Here is a 20,382-nt window from a genome sequence, read left to right on the forward strand (position 1 = left end):
AAATAAAAAGTATTCATCATTGAATATATGGGTTCATTTTTCGCACAGTTGTTCATCTCGTCGTCATCATCATCATCATCATCATCATCATCATCATCATTTAACATCCATTTTCATGCTAGCAGTGGTTGGACTCATATTTTAAAAATAAATTAAGGTGGCAAGCTGGCAGGATTGTTAGTACATTGGACAAAATACTTATCCCTTTAGCTTTTAAACTGACTATACCCGGCCAAAATACTACTCTACCTGTTTTATCTTCAAACTGGCCAGATCTGGTCTCCTTCACTTACCTTACAATATTATTCCAAAAATAAACAGTTACATCATTGAAATTTCAAAGCTACAATGTTATGCATGATAAATTCCAATCAATGAGAATAAATGCTGTATACACTCATGGGTAGGTCGCACTTTTTTCACCAAAAATTCCAATAAAAATCAGGGGTGTGACCTATCCATTTGACATCACAAGGATCTGAAGTAGAAACCCAAGAATTTTGGGGTTTCAATCCTGGTGAAGTTTAATAACTATATGTAAATGAATAAACACTTATGTAACATTTGTTTCTCTACTGCTTGTAATTCTAGACGTTTTTCTTGTCAAGTTGATACTTTAATTTTTTTTTTTGTTGAGTTGTTTTATCAATTAGACTACTTTCATAAAGCCACTTCCACAAAAATGTTTTAAAATTTGTAAACAAAGTTTTGAAATAAAGGCGAATATTTGATAGTATTTAACAAATATTAGTTATATTTACATAAAAAAAGGGCCATGTAACTCTCCAAATTATAGTGCGACCTATCTGTGAGTCAACCACAAATACCTACTTTGACAACCCCAAACTAAGGGTGTGACCTATCAGCAAGTACATACTGTAAGCATTACATTTGATAGAGAAATCTGAATGCTAATGGCTTAATGACATTTCTTCTGGCTCATTCTGTTTTGAGTTCAAATTCTGTCGAGGTTGACTTTGCCTTTCGTCTTTTTGAGATTTATAAAATAAGTACCAATTGAGTACTGGGGTAAATATAATCAAATTACCTCCCCACCCCGCAAAAAATTGCTGGCTTTGAGTCAAAATTGGGATATTTAAAAAAAGATTTATTCAGGAAAGACTACTTGCGCACAGACATAAAATTAAAATGACAATATTTGGTTTTCTAAGATGATTTTATTCATTTTAATAAGATAAAAATAATAATTGCAATAATTTTTAGAGAAATAAAAGGAAATGTTTACAAAACTATATAGCAAAAAATCTTCATCTGTGAAAAGTGGAATATATTATCTGTTTGAATATATGAAGGGCTTCTTACAATTATGTTCAGAATTAGGACACAATTTTAACTGTATAGATTGCGTTCATACCCCCTATGATGTGGTCATCAACGTGGCAATGGAGTAACCATTTACCTGGGTTTTCAGGAACCATGAAGACAGTTTTAAATGAACCAGGCCATAGATCCAATGTATCTTTTCTATGTTTGTAGTCTGTATAATGGAGAAATGTGTTGCCATGGAAATGAACAGAATGTATGTCAACTTCAGTTCCTAATCCTATTAAAAACCAGTAGACTTTATCTTGTTTCATCATATCCAGACCTTGCAATCCTCCAAAGAGAAAACCATTAATTGCTGCAAAAATAAAAAAAAAGATTGTAGTATTTGTTTTATTTTAGCAACTACAGCAATGATTGCTTTACATAACATTTATAATATTCATTCTGAAGATGGGTGTAAAAGCTATGAACTATGACATTAGCAAACGTGAACATCTTTTTATAAAATATTCTAATTGAAATGATTATTATGAGAAATAATATTAAATAGGCGTAGGAGTCGCTGTGTGATAAGTAGCTTGCTTACCAACCACATGGTTCTGGGTTCATTCCCACAGCGTTGTCAGCAACACCAAACATCTGCAGGCATTCAACGATCCAAGAATGACGCATCATAGCATATGCCTTCTTAAAGTCAATCCAAGCCATAGACATGTTTGTATGATGTTTTTTACAATGCCTTAAAACTGTTTTATTGATGACCAGGTGATCCGTGGTACCCTGAGAACTCTTCCTACATCCTTTTTGTTCCCTTGGTAGTATTTCTTCCTGTGCCAGGAAAGTGTATGTATTTGTCGTGAATATCTTCCAGATTATGTTTAGGCATGCATTATCCTGGTGGAAGAACACCTGTTTTGAAACCAAAGATGGTTGTTTTCCTTCTAGCACTGAGTTAAGCTGCTCATCCTGCTTGCAGAAGATCTCCTTGTTATTGTTTAAAAGTTCAAAGTGGACTAAACCTTTCATATCCTACCAAACAGATGACAATACCATACATAGGTGAAGACCTTCTTTAGCCTGGGGTGCTGGTGTTTCTCCTTTCTCTACCCACTGTCTTCGGCACTTGACATTTTTATAGAGAACCCATTTTTCATCACCAGTTACTATTCGGTCCAAAAAATGGTTCATTCATGAGACGTGGCAGCAAAGAATAGCACATATTCACTCTCTGCATGTGATTAAACTTGGAAAGTTTGTGAGAAACCTATTGACCTAATTTGCTAACTTTTCTGATGGTGCACAGGCGTTGATGAATGATTGAATGACCAAATCCAAGCTTTTCTGCTAGTTCCTCAACAGTTACAATTGGCTTTTGTCTCACCAGGGTTTGCAGAACATCCTTATCAAACTCTACAAATCTTACAGGATGAGACTCATCTTCTAGGCTGTAGTTTCCAGCTCAGAATTTCTGGAACCACAATTGACACTGGCTTACACTTATTGTCCGATCCCCATATACTGTATGCACTTTCTGTTGCATTGTTGCCTTTATTGAACTCATAAAACAAAATATGCTGAATATGCTCATTTGTCACTTCTATTATAGCTTTGAAAGAAATAACTGTTAGAATTGAACTGCGCTCTTCAAAACTTGCACTAAGAATAAGTACAAGGTAAAATTACTACCTGTTTTTATAGCAAGTTGATGCAGGTAGTTTATCCCACCCTGCTCCACTATTTAGTTCATGCAAATGAAAAAACTGCATTATTTATGGGATGACTCAATATCTTATTACTATTTTTTTTATCCTATTTTAATATTATTGTTTGCATGTTAAATTGCAAATTGTAAAAGGAACAGAGAAAAAAAAATGACAAAGGATATAGAATATTTTAATTCAATACAAACTAATCTAATTCAGTTTGCTAACAAGAAAACTCATGAATTTATAATCATTTAATACTATCTTAGATATTCAAAAGTAAAACTATTTTAAGAAATATATGCCTTTAAATATTGATTCTAACAATGGTACAAGGCCACAAATTTTGGTGGGAGGTACAATTATTGACCCTGGAAGGATAAGAGCCAATTAGGTAAATATTGCTAAATCTACATATTGTCTTCGTTAATATAGCATCAAATAGATACTGGTTAATCATTGATCAAATCTGTTTTTAATTATAGCACATTAGAGCCTTCTCATTAGGGTATCAAGAGCCAAAAAAAAAAGCCTCTATGTAGTCACTCAATCTGCCTGAAATAACAACCACATGTCCCTCAAATCACACCTTACAATCTTAAAAAAGAGAGAACATAATTAAACAGTGTAGTCCTTGATATGCAAAAGGATGTGATGAGTATGGCAAGAATTCCATTGGTCATGGGTCTGCTCAATCAGGGTGGACCTAGGGATAAATTACAACAACAGCATTGCCTTAATCATGAATGTGCAAATACTGATATTGTTGATCAAGAAAATTGTGAAATTGCTAATAGTTTTAATGCTGGTGGCTGAGGTGTTGGTGGTGATGGCTGTGGTGGTTGGTAGTGATAGTTACAGTTGTAATGTTTGCAGCGTTAATTATTGTTTAATCCCAGGTCAGCCCTGCTCAAACAGACTTACAATTAAAGTATTCCAACCATGATCACGTTTTTTTTAAAAATTTTTATGGGTAGTGTATCTAGGACTACATTATCCATAGTGTTCTTTTTAAGATGATAAAGCAATTTGAAGGAAATTTGACTGCTATTTTTAGCAAACCAAACATCCACATATAAGTTTTCTTATTGGCTGAAGATTGTTGCTTAGTCTCAGGGTATACCTGAACCAAAAGACTTAGACTCAAAGGTTTTGTTGTTATACCACTCGTCTTGATTTTAGGAATAGTATTTCTAGAACTAACATTATTCAACATGTCGTTCCTTATTTTCTTAGAATTAAAACAGTAGGGAATGAGGGACACTTGCCTGCTATTTCATTTTCTTAAACTTTGTCAAAACATAATTAAAATGTTATTTTATTGGATCCTTCTTTCTTGATTATTTTCAGAATTAATTGAACAAATATGAATAGTGTATTTCATTAAAAATATAGACATGTAAAGAGTTAGCATTGGTTGTCATGCAATGGTGGAGGGACAAACACAGACACACAAACACACACACACATACGATGGGCTTCTTTCAGTTTCCATCTACCAAATCCACTCACAAGGCTTTGATTTGCCTGAGGCTATAGTAGAAGACATTTGCCCAAGGTGCCATGTAGTGGGACTGAACCCAGAACCATGTGGTTGGTGAGCAAGCTACTTACCACACAGTCACTCCTGCACCTATATATATATATATATATATATATATATATATAAAGTTAATCCAAACATGAAATCACAAAAAACATAACAACGCGAGGACGTGAAACAAAAATAATATTATTGGACTCTCAGGAAAGAAGGAAAGAAGGAGGGTTTAACGTTTCGAGCGGAGCTCTTTGTCGGAAACATAGGAGAAGGAAAGATCCAGAGAAGGGAAGACGGAGGAAAAAAATCGCCAACAGTACACACGCGGTCATATATATATATATATATATATATATATATATATATAGCACAAAGTATCATCTATGGATTTATATAATACTTTTGTATGCTTTTGATGTTCTCATTTGTAAAATGAATAAATAATCCAGCATTATAATATTTGTAAGTTAATGAACAAACCAAATTTGTTTCTCCATTTTCTTATTTGTATTATATATATATATATATATATATATATAAATTAAATTAGAGATAAACCCACTATTAGGCAAATCAATAATTAAATAATTAAATCTCTAATTTAATTTATATTTATACTGTAAAATTAGATTTAATCCTAAATCTAATTTTTCCCTGTAAGTTCGGATTTACTCCCTAATATTATATATATATATATATATATATATATGACAGGCTTTTAGTTTCCATCGACCAAATCCTCTCATCACCCTTTGGGTTGGCCTGGAACTGTAGTAGAAGACATTTACCTTAGGTACCTTGTGGTGGGACTGAATCCCAAACCTTGTGGTTGAGAAACAAAACTTCTAACCACAATTGTGTCCATAAATTCTAGTAAAATAAAGGACTTTAAAATGAAGAAAGCAAAAGTGACATACCATGGTTTTTGTTGTTTTCCATAAACTCTTCATCCTCTTTATTTGCCTTCTTTGCATATTTCTCAATGTTGTCATCAAGATATAAACTTTCATTTTCATCAAATACAGTAAACAAAAGTGGAAACATTTTTACATCTGTTGAGTTTGCTTTATTCTTCCGGCATATAACGAGAGGTCCAATTAATCCAGCGTTTGTGTCTTGGGATGGATTAACAGCTGAATAGTATGCGTAACTGATGCAGTCTGGATCTCCTGGCCCAGGTCCAGAACTCTCTGGTACAACCCATGTATATATGAAGGTTCCATTAGTCTGAACAGCATATCCTGTGTTCGCTTCGAAGCCTGTGTATTTTGTACCTTCACTTGACTTGTTGTAAAGAACTCCATGAGCAAGGATTGAAGTAGGATATCTGGCTAAATTCTTAAAGACCACTTTTATGGTATCTCCCACTTCAGCTATTATTATAGGTCCAAGAATTCCAAGTGATTCTGGATGGTCCTTGGCTGTCAGGAAGCTGTTGTTTGTGTAAGCTCGGTAAACTGCTTTAATATATTTGCTTCCAATGAGAAAATCTGAAGATTTAACAAACACATGGCCTGGACTGCAATAAAGCAATAAAATAAAGCAAAGAAATAGATTTTAGAACACAAGAGAAATTATGGAGATGAGAATAAAAGCAATTGAATATTTCAATATCAAAATTTGATCAGCTTGTCAATCTGTTATTATTTATGGAAATAATTGTAGGAATATTTTGATAAAGCAATGATACAGATCAAAGTTAAATTTTTCAACATAATAATGGTATAAATTACGATAAAACAGAATAATTAACATGATAGACATATTAATAACGATATAGGAGTGATATAAATGAAATCATTAATAAGTATTTCAATTGTCTGAAATTACAATATTTATAATAGATAGGCAGAGAATAACATATGATAAAGCATTAAACTATGATCTTATCAGCAGTTTGGTATGAACTCTGTGTAAAATAATGATTGGTTATTTGTTGTAAGAAGCCCAAAGCAAGCACGGCTGTGTGATTAAGAAGTGCACATCACAACCATGTAAGGTTAGAGTTAGGGTTAAGGTTAATGCTGCACTTTTGGGCAAATCCTTTTTTTATCATAGACTCAGTCTGACCAAAGCCTTACATGTGAAATTTGGTAAATGGAAACTGATGAAATATGTTGTATGTGTGTGTGTGTTTGTGTGTGCATGCAGCATATGTTGAAAGACTAAAATAAGAAGGATAAGCACTGGTCTCCTTTTGAGCAAGACACCTGTGCTTGTCCCTCTAGCTTACTCACCTTCCCTTCTCAAATGCTACCTACTTAGTAGTGGGAGTCTTTTTTTTTAATTTTTGCTCTCCCTGTTCTTCTATCTTGCAATGTTTGTTGGCTACCTCACTAGTATCAGTGGCACAAAAAAAAAAAAGCACCCAGTACATTCTGTAAAGTGGCTGGCATTAGGAAGAGCATTCTGTTATAGAAACCATGTCAAAGCTGACACTGGAACCTGATGTGGCCTTGCAGCTTGTGGATGTTCAACGATGGATGATAATATCAGTTTGGAATTGAGAAATTAGTGCTTTGATCAAAAATCCCTTATAGTATACTATTCTGTTGTTTTGCAACCCTTTAGACTTGACTGACTTTACCTACATACTCTTACGAGGTCAATAAGATAAGTACCTGACAAAGGACTGAGGCTGACATAGTCAACTAACTCCAGTATGGTTGCAGTAATATATTTCTTTATTGCCCACAAGGGGCTAAACATAGAGGGGACAAACAAGGACAAACAAAGGGATTAAGTCAATTACATCGACCCCAGTGCAAAACTGGTACTTTTATTTATCGACCCCAAAAGGATGAAAGGCAAAGTCGACCTCGGCGGAATTTGAACTCAGAACGTAATGACAGACGAAATACCACTAAGCATTTCACCCGGCGCGCTAACGTGTCTAAAACATCCCCGAGTATGTGGAAATATTGGTTTTAAAATTTTGCACAAGGCCAGCAAGTTTGGGGGAGTGGGTTAGCCGATTACATCGACCCTTAACAGCTTCCTGACAGCCAAGGACCATCCAGAATCACTTGGAATTCTTGGACCTATAATAATAGCTGAAGTGGGAGATACCATAAAAGTAGTCTTTAAGAATTTAGCCAGATATCCTACTTCAATCCTTGCTCATGGAGTTCTTTACAACAAGTCAATAGAGGACAATAAAACATTCGGACAGTTAGATGATACAAAGGTAGACAAGAGAAACACCAATTAGAAAGACAGGCATAAAAAGATGGGTCATTCATGGCCTTCTTTCCTCAGTCGAGTTACCAGAAGTCCTAACTGTTTCGGGCAGTTATCATCACTTAATGTCTGTTTTCCATGCTGGCATGTGTCGGATGGTTTGACAGGAGCTGGTAGCTGGAGAGCTGCATCAAGTTTCAGTTGTCTGTTTTGTCATGATTCTTACAGCTGGATGCCCTTCATAATGCCAACCACTCCAGTATGTTTGCAGTAATTATAAAGATAGGAGTCATATAGAAAACATCCCCAAGTATGTGGAAATATTGGTTTCAAAATTTTGCACAAGGCCAGCAAGTTTGGGGGAGTGGGTTAGCCGATTACATCGACCCCCAATGCTCAACTAGTACTTATTTTATTGACCCCAAAAGGATGAAAGGCAAAGTCAACCTTGGACAAATTTCAACTCGGTGTATAATGACAAATGAAATTCCACTAAGCACTTCGACTGGCATGCTAACGATTCCACCAGTTCGTTACCTTCAATATGTGGAGCCTTCAATATTGGTAAGAAAATTGGAGGTGTCTTTATTTGCATGAAACCTTAGGTAAGTTTCTATTATAGCTATTCCTGTGCATGGTTTATTTTCATTTTGACATGTTGGAAAGAAGAGTATCTTGGATATCTTTTATCTTTTACTTCCTTCAGTCATTGGGCTGCAGCTACGCTGGGGCACCACCTTGAAGGGTTTAAGTTGAACACCCAGTACTTGTTAATTTTTAAAACCTGGTACTTATTTTATTGATCTCTTTTACTAAAGTACTAAGTCACAGGGACATATACAAATCAACACTGATTGTCAAGCAGTGTGGAGGTGGTGGTGCTGGTGGAACAAATACACAAAGACACACACATAGATATATACATAGCCTTCTGGCTTGTTAGTGCTCAGTCAAACTGCCCAAGCTAAGCCAGCATGGAAAGCGGACGTTAAATGATGATGGGCTTCTTGCAGTTTCCTTCTACCAAATCCCCTCACAAACTTTTGGTCAGCCTGGAGCTATAGTAGAAGACATTTGCTCAAGACACAACACATGTATATGTGTATACATATGTATTAACATTATCTTTCCTTATTACTTAAAATTATTTTGCAAATACTCATTCCATTAAAAATAGTAAAACAACTTGACTATTGTTTTCTGACAGATGGCATTCTTGAGTAATTTCTCAGGATAATAATTTGTATGGTATGCTAATTCACATGGCTATTCATGTACAATATTCTATATTGTCTTAGTGATTCTGCTGTCACTATTTCTACAGGAACAGCAAAGTATATGTTTTCCTGAAGAGATTTGATCTGATGACGCAGAAGTTCAGAGTTGTCAATCCATACTTGATGAAATAATTAAAACAATATTGGTCATTGACTAAGATTGTCTTTTGTTCCCAGCAATAGAAATAGTAACTGTAACTTAACTATAGGTTTTTTTCTTTCAAGCAGATTGTGATCTGAGTAATTCCACTCAGTAATTCATTGTCTAAACTTCATGCACACGCACGCACACACACACACACACACACACACACACACACACATATTAAAATATTTTATCTTTGAAGTGAAATCGTAGCTGTGGTCAGTGCTGGTGACATACAAGGCGCCTATGCCAGTGATACATAAAAGACACCCAGTACACTCTGTGGAGTGGTCGGCATTAGAAAGGGCATCCAGCTATAGGAACCAAACTAAATCAGAGTGAAGCCTGGTGCAGCTCTCTGACTTACCATCTCCAGTCAAACCATCTTATCTATGCCAGCATGGAAAACAGATTTTAAATGATGATGATGATGAAGAGAGTTCATCCTTGTGGTCATGATCTTATCTGTGGTATATGGAATGAACACTGTAGAGGACTGATTAGCTATTGAAAGAAGTCCAAAGCACCCACCAGAACTGTCACATCGTGAGTGGGCAGGCTAAGGGGTGACTTCAGCTTGCAACTACATGGGTACCTAAAACAATTAGGGTAAGTATGGCTCAGTGTGTTACCAAGCACATATCATGACTGCCTATACTTTTATCTGGTAAGACTGACATTTACGAGATGGAAAAGCTGTTTCATATATTACTCTTTGGAATGTCAAGTTAGAATGAAGCAAAGAAAAATTAATGTGAACGAAGTTGATCGAAATGGTAACCAAATCAAAGTTGAAACAAAAAGCAAAAAAATTCTTACTGTAAAACACATTCAATTTGATGTGTTTGACATTGCAAGATTAACAGCTGTTAATGGTGTAGGTGAAACTGTTAGATGGATTAAGAACATGAAATATTTTATGAATAATTTATCTAACTAATAGTTTTTCCACTTACAGTATCGTTACTAGTGGTTATAAATCATTCAATACTAACTGAATGTATAAGTATGACCATTAGCATTGTTTTGTATTGTTTTGACTTTAGTTTGGTTACCATTTTAAGACTTTGCCTTCCATGGGAGTCACCAATGAGTCCCCATGCTATATTCTTAATATACCATGAAAATCGTTTGTGACACTCAATGGTAACATGTTCTTACGGAAAGTTCCATTTCTGTGGTTCATATGACATTATTAAAATTTTTAGGAAATGTACCAGTGCTGGTGGCATGTAAAAAGCACCATCTGAATGTGGCCGATGCCAGTGCCGCCTGACTGGCTTCCATGCTGGCGGCACATAAAAAGCACCCACTGCACTCTCAGACTAGTTGGTGTTAGGAAGGGCATCCAGCTGTAGAAATATTGCTACATCAGATTGGAGCCTGGTGTGGCCTCCTAGCTTGTCAGTCCCCAGTCAAACCGTCCAACCCATGCCAGCATGGAAAACGGATATTAAATGATGCTGATGATAAAGTACAGAACACATTTCTTTGAGTTTCTCGGATGATTTTTAATTGGACTCAAAAGGGTCTGAGACAGGACCTGGTAAAGAGGATGCAAATTACTGTCATCTTTGTCATTGGGGCAGTGAAGGTACATGGCTTAATGGTTGGGGTATTTGGCTCATAATTGCAAGGTCATGAGTTCAATTCCTGGCAGTGCTGTATCCTTGAGCAAGACACTTTATTTCACATTTCTCCAGTTCATTCAGCTGGCATAAATGAGTAGTACCTGTATTTCAAAGGGCCAGCCTTGTCACATTCTGTGTTATGCTGAATCTCCCTGAGAACTATATTAAGGGTATGTATGTCTGTGGAGTGTTCAGCCACTTGCATCCTAATTTCACATGCAGGCTGTTCTGTTGATCAGATCAACTGGAACCCTCATCATCATAATCGATGGAGCACCATTATTAGAGTGCTGCCTTCCATAAAATCATTTTTGTGGAAAAGAAACCATTAAGGTTTATAATCTGAAATATTATCTATAGAAAAAAATCATAAATAAACGGAAAAAGTCCATCAATGGAGGTATAATGGACATTTTAACATTTTATCATGTATCACTGGTGACTCTCATAGTACAGAATGAATTTAATATTCACAGGAGTAACTGGTGATATTTGTCTTATAAATCAAAGTGGTAGTTTATATGGTGAACTGGAGCATATATATAGTTAAAAAGTTTTAAATTTCCATAATTTATAACTAGCAGTATTGCCCGGCGTTGCTCGGGTTTGTAAGGGAAATAACTATATAAGCATTTTTAGAGATGTAAAGTATAATATCCATCTCAATATGGCTAACCACAAAGGGGGTGTTACTGTAGCTTTTTACATTCTGAGATTTAATAATACATTTTTAGAGAGTTACTTCCCTTATATAATAGCAAAAAATGCATTAAAAATGGGAAAAAATGATGGTAAATTTTTTTTTAAATCGTAGACTCATCGTAGACGCACGCTAGTACCCAGAAGGGCTCAATATGAATCACGACTATAAGATACCCGGTTTTGGTTAAACTGCACCGCAAAATGTGGGAGTAGTTAGGAATCTAAATCGTAGGAGACAGACACACAACTTCACTTTTATATATAAAGATTAGACTGCTGGTGCAAAAAAATAATATGGTGTAAAATAGGCTTGGTAGGCAAAATATTAAAAGATTTCATTCCCAGTTCCTTTATTCTAACTTGATATTCCGAAAAGAAAAGGTGCAGACATCGCTGTGTGGTTAGGAAGTTTGTTTCTCAACCACATGGTTCCGGGTTCAGTTCCACTGTATGGCACTTTGAGCAAGTGTCTTCTGCTATAGCTTTGGGCTGACTGAAGCCTTGTGACTGAATTTGGTAGGTGGAAGTTCTAGCTGTGTATGTACATAGGTGCAGGTGTGGATGTGTGGTAAGAAGCTTACTTCCCTAACCACGTAGTTCCTGGTTCAGTCCCACTGTGTGGCAGCTTGAGAAAGTGTCTTCTATTGTAGCCTTGGGGCTGACTAAAGTCTTGTGAGTGGATTTGGTAGACTGAAAGAAGCCCACTACACTCATGGAGTGGTTGGCGTTAGGAAGGGCATCCAGCCGTAGAAACATTGCCAGATCAAACTGGGCCTGGTGCAGCCTTCTGGCTTCCCAGACCCCAGTTGAACCGTCCAACCCATGCTAGCATGGAAAGCGGACGCTAAACGATGATGATGATGATGATGATGATATATATTAATTTAGAGATAGTAGTCCCCTTCATCTCACCATATAAAGAAGAATTTTTATTTTAAATACCTACTGTTTTATAACTTGGCTACATGTGTTCCATGAGGTACATTTTCCGGTTCCTAAACCGCTCCGTGTTTTGCTGGAACCCATACTTAGGGGTTTTAAAAAATTAAAATATAGTTTATAGTATTGAACGATGATAAGTGATATAAGGGCCCGATGATTGGGGTTACATTTTAAAAAGGGTTCGAGCAAAACACAGAGTGGTTTAGGAACCAGGGAATGTACCTCATGAAACACGTGTAGCCAAGTTATAAAACAGTAGGTATTTAAAATAAAAATTATTTTTTATATGGTGAGATGAAAGGGCCTACTATCTCTAAATTAAAATATATATTTCTTCATTGAGAATAATTTGAACCTCTGTTATGCCGGAATTTTTATTCCCTAACAAATAAAATTTAAAATGTGTGTGTATATATATATATATATATATATATACACACACACACTTATACATACACACATACTTACATACACACACACACACACATATATATGAAAATATTTACGTGTTTCTGTGTCTGTGTTTATCCCCTACCATCGCTTGACAACCGATGTTGGTGTATTTACGTCCCTATAACTTATTGGTTCGGTAAAAGAGACGGATAGAATAAGTACTAGGCTTACAAAGAATAAGTCCTGGTGTTGATTTGTTTCACTAAAAACCCTTAAGGTGGTGCTCCAGCATGGCCGCAGTTAAATGACTGAAACAAATAAATGAATAAACGAGTGAGTGTGTAAAGTGCTCATGCCTCCAAACAGAGTTTGATCCTCCGATTGATGTTGAGTTTTACTTTACATTCATCATGTATTGAGTAACTTTTGCCAGATCAGACTGGGCCTGGTGCAGCCTTCTGGCTTCCCAGACCCCAGTTGAACCGTCCAACCCACGCTAGCATGGAAAACGGACATTAAACGATGATGATGATGATGACTTCAGTTAACACCAACAGATATTTCATTCTCTCTCTCTCTCTTTCTCTCTCTCTCTGACACAATTTCTCTCCCTCTCTCTCACACACTCTCTAACACAATATCTTTCCCTCTCTCTCTCTCACACACACTCTCTCTCTCTCACACACACTCTCTCTCTCACACACACACACTCTCTCTTACACACACACACACACACACACACATGTAATTCTTATTCCAATTTTCATTTTGCCATGAGTGACTGCATCATCCTCATCAGCACCACATCACTCAGTATGGTCTTTTGACCCTTGTGAATGCATGTGGCTCAGTGTTCAGGGCATGAATGTTTAGCTCATGAATTTGATACCCAACAACACATTGTATCCTTGAGCAAGACACTTTATTTTGCCTTACTCCAGTTTACTCAGCAGGCAAAAGTGAGTAGTGTCTGTATTTCAAAAGGGTCAGTCTTGTCACATTCTGTGTCATGCTGAATCTCTCTGAGAACTACATTAAGGTCACGTGTGTATGTAGGTGTACTCAACCAGCGGCACATTAATTTCACAAGTAATCCGTTCTGTTCATCGGATTAACTAGAACACTCGTCATCGTTAACTGATAGAGTGTCATTTGGCATCTCCTTGAGATGCAGCTCACTTTGTCTTAAGTCTCCTTTAGTTTCCCCTCTTCCATGGGTTCCACTAACTTGCAACACTCAGCACTTCCTTATGTTTGCTCATACTCCCACAAGCCTTTTCTCTTAAAATGTGTGATCATAAATTTCTGATTTCTAGCTAATCCTTTCATAGAGTTAGCTGAAAGAATCAAATTCGACCTTTATTCTCTAGAAAAACGCCACCGCCGTGGTGATCTCATTCTTGCTCACATCATAAGCGGAAAGTGTAACCTCTCGAAAGAGCTGTTCTTCACTCCTGCTCCAGAACGTCGGCTGCGGGGTCACTCCAAAAAGCTCTATCTGCGACGATTTCATCTCAATCGAAGGAGAGGGGCTTTCTCCGTCCGGGTTGCGGATCTGTGTAATAAGCTGCTGGACAAGATAGTGAAGATGCCGACAACCGCTCGGTTCAAAGTCTCCCTTGACCACAAATGGCCTGAACTCTTTGCATGAACACCACGCTGTACATAACTCCATGTCCCCCTATCCCCCTACATGGCCTTGCTTTTTGCTTTTTGAGCCAAAAAATTAACTTAACTTAACTTAACTATTTAACTTCTAGATTTTTACTGACAAAACCCATAAAATTATTATCCATCTTATAAACAATAACTCTGAGCACCTTTTCAAACTCCACCTGTCTAACACCCGTGGACATATTTACAAAGTCAAAAAACAGCACAGCTCCCATGACTTTCAGGAACATTTTTTCACACTAAGAGTTGCTGAAGCATGGAACAAACTGCCAGCATCAGTTGTTAGTTGTCGGAGCAATGCATCCTTCAAAACTTCCATACTTTCTGAGATTCTCCAACACTACACCTGATTTTCTCCCCTCCATACACATGCAAGCATGTGTCTGACTCATACACTGTTTGCTTTCCAGACATTTGTATATTACTGCATATACTTTATAACGCACTTTTGACAAGTTGTGGTGCACCTGAGCACTGTATACAATGATTTCATTATTATTTTTTTATTCTGTTTACCAGTTGAACGAATTGAATCATCATCATCATCATCATCATCATTTAACGTCCGTTTTCCATGCTAGCATGGGTTGGACGGTTCGACCGGGTCTGAGAAGCCAGGAGGCTGCACCAGGTTCCATTCTGATCTGGCAGCGTTTCTACATCTGGATGCCCTTCCCAACGCCAACTACTCTGTGAGTGTAGTGGGTGCTTTTTACGTGCCACCGGCACAGATGCCAGGGGAGGCTGGCAACGGCCACGAACGGTTGGTGCTTTTTACATGCCACCGGCACGGAAGCCAGTAAAATAAATATGTATACAAAATTGAGTCTGAAGACAGTGAATATGTGAACAAAAATGAGTCTGTATAAGGGAGAGAGAGAGAGAGAGAGAGAGAGAGAGAGAGAGAGAGAGAGAGAGAGTAAATATTGTGCACTTAAAAGAAAATTGAATGTTCTTATTTGAAGGCAAAATAACATTGTGTTGCGTGCGCGTTAGAGCTTGAAGAAAAGGAATAACAGAACCAAGGGACACAACTCTTAAACCCGTTAATTTGAACAAACAAATTAAGTGTAATTTTTAGTAGAAGACGAAGCGCAACATTTCAAATCACAAAACTATTTAATTTGACTATTTACTATATTTTTTTTATGACAACCTCTAGCAAAGGGCGTTGTTTTTCTTTTTCATACCTAACCTTCAGCACAAAAGCCTCATCCACTCGCAACCACACATCTCATGCCACTTCTTCTCTGACAGCGTTAACAGGAACCTTGAAAACGACTTCCAGTGGGGGTCATGTTAATTTTGTCTTCTTCAACAGCACAAAGATATAATCACTACATATTTCCCTTCCCCGGCAAGTAATTATCGTACCCAACAGTCCCTAAGCGTGAACATCTTACACCTAAAACCACCTCAAGATTCCTACAAATGTCAAGCTTCACATATCACACAGAACATCAGACATCGCAGATTGTCATCGTCATCATTATCATCACCTACCGCCCGTCTTCTATGCTGGTATGAGTTGGACGGTATGACAACAAGGCGGTGAGCTGGCAAAACCATTAGCACGCCAGGCGAAATGCGTAGCTGTATTTCGTTTGCCGTTACGTTCTGAGTTCAAATTCCGCCGAGGTCGACTTTGCCTTTCATCCTTTCGGGGTCGATAAATTAAGTACCAGTTACGCACTGGAGTCGATGTAATCGACTTAATCCATTTGTCTGTCCTTGTTTGTCCCCTCTGTGTTTAGCCCCTTGTGGGTAGTAAAGAAATAGGTATGACAACAAATCAACATTCGTATTAAAAAAAAATGAACCAAGGGAAACAACTCTTGAAAGCCTGTGCACGTAAACAATATTTTGTTAACCATTGAGGGGTAGTTTATACCGAGAGTCACCAAACTGCGGCCCGTGACGTCAGTTCATCCGGACCGCCGCCGCACTGTGTCTTTTGTGTAAGTACTTACAATGGAAGTTCATTTGCGTTTGGTATGGCATCAGGGATCTTTTCCTTTTGAACGGCACAAAAAATTAACCTAACCTAACCTAACCTATCGGTTTCTTTTTACCGAACCGCTATGTTACAGAGACGCAAACACACCAACACCGGTTGTCTAGTGGTGATGGGGGATAAACACAGACACAAAGACACACACACTCATAGATATGTTTTGGGGATTAACTATATATATATTCGATGGGCTTCTTCCAGTTTCCATCTACCAAATCCACTCACAAGGCTTCGGTCAGCCCAAAGCTACAGTAGAAGACACATGCCCAAGGTGTCACTCAGTAGGACTGAACCCAGAACCATCTGACTGGGAAGCAAACCTCTTACCACACAGCCATGCCTTACAGTCCCACCAGATACATGCAATGTAGTAACCATCAATTTGAAATCAGATGCCCACACACATAGATGTGTGTGCTGTGCGTGAGAAGACCCGGCAGGACAAGTGAGTCCATTCCGTGGCCTTTGCTAGGGATGTCGCCAGCCCACTTATGCATGCCTTTCCTTCCTTGGACACGCGAAGACCTGTTGAGGCAAGTGAAGTCGAAATTGAATTTGAAATCGAATCTCATCCGACGACTGGCACCCATGCCGACCTCCCTTCATTGGACACTAAACTCTGCTTGCGATGATCTGTTGGGGCAAGTGAAATCGGAATCGAAATTGAACCAATCCTATGACTGGCACCCGGCAGTTGCCAGTGCCGCTGGACTGACTCCTGTGCAGGTGGCAAGTAAAGAAACACCATTTCGACCCTGTGCTTGAGGAGACCTATTGAGTCAAGTACATCAACATCAAAAATCAATGGAAATTGTAGTTGTGATCCCTGTGCCGGTGGCACGTAAAAAGCACCAACCGATCGTGGCCATTGCCAGCCTCGCCTGGCACCTGTGCCGGTGGCATGTAAAAAGCACCCACTACACTCACGGAGTGGTTGGCGTTAGGAAGGGCATTCAGCTGTAGAAACTCTGCCAGATCAGATTGGAGCCTGGTGCAGCCTTCTGGCTTCCCAGACCCCGGTCGAGCCGTCCAACCCATGCTAGCATGGAAAACGGACATTAAACGATAATGATATGACGATCTTCTTTCAGTTCCCATCTACCAAATCCACTCCCAAGGCTTTGGTCTGCTTGAGGCTATAGTAGAAGACACTTGCTCAAGGTGCTGCACAGAGGGACTGAACCCAGAACCATGTGGTTGGGAAGCATGCTTTCCTTACCACACAGACATGCCTGTGCCTATAAATGCATTATGTGTGTGTGAGTGTGTGGATATGTGTGTTTTGTGTATGACATTAAACTGCATCCAGTTGTGGGGCCCTGGTTTGGGAGTTCCAGGATCTTGAAGAGTGTGGAACCATCTCTTAAGCTCTATTGTTTTCAGGTCTACTCTGACTCAGCGTAGCAGCACCTGTCAGGGTCCTAGCTATGGGTTAATTAGCATATTAGGTCTTGCCTACCTATTCATGTGAAGAGTGGATCCAGTGGATTCTGCAGAAGAAAACTTCATGGTTCAATAGAGGAAAGCTGTAGACGAGGGAGACCCAGGAAGACATGGGATAAAGTATCGAAGGACAATTTCAAAATGCTGAACTTTACAGAGATGACAGAAGTCTGAGATATGTGGTGCATTATTGTACCCGAGAAGACCTGCCTACCACAACAGAATTGAAATACTAAAACCAAAGTGCCATGTAAAAAACATTGAAGCTGATGCCACATAAAATGCATTGGTGATGGTGGCATGTAAAAATCACCCAGTACCCTCTGTAAAGTGGTTGGCATTAGAAAGGGCATCCAGCTGTAGAAACCATGCCGAAACAAACTATGGGACCTGCTGTGTTCCCTGGCCTTGCAAGTTCCTGTTAAGCTGTCCAACCCATTCCAGCATGGAAAACAGACATTAAATGCTGCTACAGCTGTTGATGATGATGATGATGATGATGATGATTGTGGAATGCTGAGAGCAAGATGGGGCAAGCAAGACATCTTGGTCATCCTATGCATCCATCTCCATCCCCAGATATTTTGACCAGGTAACTGAAGATGGTCATGAGCGGGTGAGTGAGGGTGGTGGTGTGCAACTCTTCTCCACTTTAAACTAATTCATTGCACAAGCATTAAACATCCTTGGATAACCAGATAGTCCTTATTGCTCCGATGGATACACATGATGCATGCACACACACACACACACACACACACACATATAAAGGAAAAAACCATTGAATAAATGTGTAAATAACTTACTTGTTAGGGTCATCAAGGGATGTGTTATAGATGAGGTCTTTATGTCCTGGGGCATAATCCCATTCAATTTCTTGAGCTTGAATGAAATATTCTCTAACTTTGTTTTCCGTTATTTCAATATTTTTCTTTCTCCCACAGTGATCTACTTTATACATGGCCTTGGTTCCAGCATTGAAGTGATCATTGGTCACGCACTCCACAGCCCATGTACCTACAGAAGAAAGTCACTGGTTACAATGGATGGGATTCATTTAGAACAAACAATTTTTCAGCACAAACAAAATGTCTGTTATTTTATTGTAATACAAAACAAAAAGTAGAATTATATACATGTGTATCTGCAGAGATGATGATAATGATGATATGTATATATATATATACATATCATCATCATTGACATCATCATCGTTTAACGTCCGTTTTCCATGCTAGCATGGGTTGGACAATTTGACTGAGGTCTGGCGAACCAGATAGCTGCACCAGGCTCCAATCTGATCTTGCAGAGTTTCTACAGCTGGATGCCCTTCCTAACGCCAACCACTCCGAGAGTGTAGTGGGTGCTTTTATGTGCCACCGGCACGGGGGCCAGTCAGGTGGTACTGGCAACAGCCATGCTCAAATGGTGCTTTTTATGTGTCACCTGCACAGGAGCCAGTCCAGCGGCACTAGCAACGACCTCGCTAGAATGTTTTGTTCACGTGCCACCAGCACAAGTGCCAGTAAGTCGATGCAGCTAATGATCACACTCGAATGGTGTTTTTTACGTGCCGCTGGCACAGAGGACAGGTTGTTGCTCTGGCAATGATCTCACTCATATGGTACTCTTAGCGCTCCAATATGTATATATATCATCATCATCATCATCATCATTTAGCATCTGCTTTCCATGCTAGCATGGGCTGGACGGTTCAACTGGGGTCTGGGAAGCCAGAAGGCTGCACCAGGCCCAGTCTGATCTGGCAATGTTTCTACGGCTGGATGCCCTTCCTAATGCCAACCACTCTGTGAGTGTAGTGGGTACTTTTTACGTGCCACCAGCACAGGTGCCAGACGGGGCTGGCAAACGGCCTCGGTTGGTTGGTGCTTTTTACGTGCCACTGGCACGGGGTTAGGCGAAGCTGGCAACGGCCATGGTTGGATGGTGCTTTTTACATGCCACCGGCACGTGGCCAGGCGAGGCTGGCAACGGCCACGTTTGGATGGTGCTTTTTACGTTCCACTGGCACAGGGCTAAGCGAAGCTGGCAACGGCCACGGTCGGATGGTGCATTTTACGTGCCAGGCGAGGCTGGCAACGGCCACGTTCGGATGGTTTGCTTACGTGCCACCGGCCACTGGTATCACAGCTGCAATTTCCATTGATGTTGATCGATTTCGATTTGTGCAAACATATGTGCATGTCTGCACATATGCAAATATTTTCCATGACTGCCGTGTTCTTTTCAGTGAGCTCTTTATTTTCAAGGTACTGAAAACTATGGCTCTTGCTAGTTATAAAGTTAATGGATTACATTATCTGAAGATATCCATTGCCACCATTGTCTTCACCACTGCTGTCGCCAACACCATCATTGGCATTTAATGTCCAAATTCCATGCTCGCACAAATTGAAGAGCTTGGCAGTCTTACAAATCAGAGGACTGTGT

General features: G+C 38.8%; 1 protein-coding gene across 1 annotated transcript in view; it reads right to left on the reverse strand.

Moving 5' to 3' along the window:
- Positions 1-1,158: 1,158 nt before the first annotated feature.
- LOC115231407 (hephaestin-like protein) overlaps positions 1,159-20,382 on the reverse strand; it is a 62,640-nt gene continuing 43,416 nt past the window's right edge. Inside the window, exons 11-13 of the mRNA XM_029801443.2 lie at positions 18,738-18,948; positions 5,448-6,049; positions 1,159-1,642 (exon numbers count right to left, since the gene is read on the reverse strand). Of these exons, the coding sequence (XP_029657303.1) occupies positions 1,338-1,642; positions 5,448-6,049; positions 18,738-18,948 (1,118 nt within the window). The 3' untranslated portion in view covers positions 1,159-1,337. The remainder of the gene's footprint in view (positions 1,643-5,447; positions 6,050-18,737; positions 18,949-20,382) is intronic.

This window comes from Octopus sinensis, linkage group LG2 (assembly GCF_006345805.1).
Source record: "Octopus sinensis linkage group LG2, ASM634580v1, whole genome shotgun sequence".
In the NCBI taxonomy this organism is placed as follows: Eukaryota; Metazoa; Mollusca; class Cephalopoda; order Octopoda; family Octopodidae; genus Octopus; species Octopus sinensis.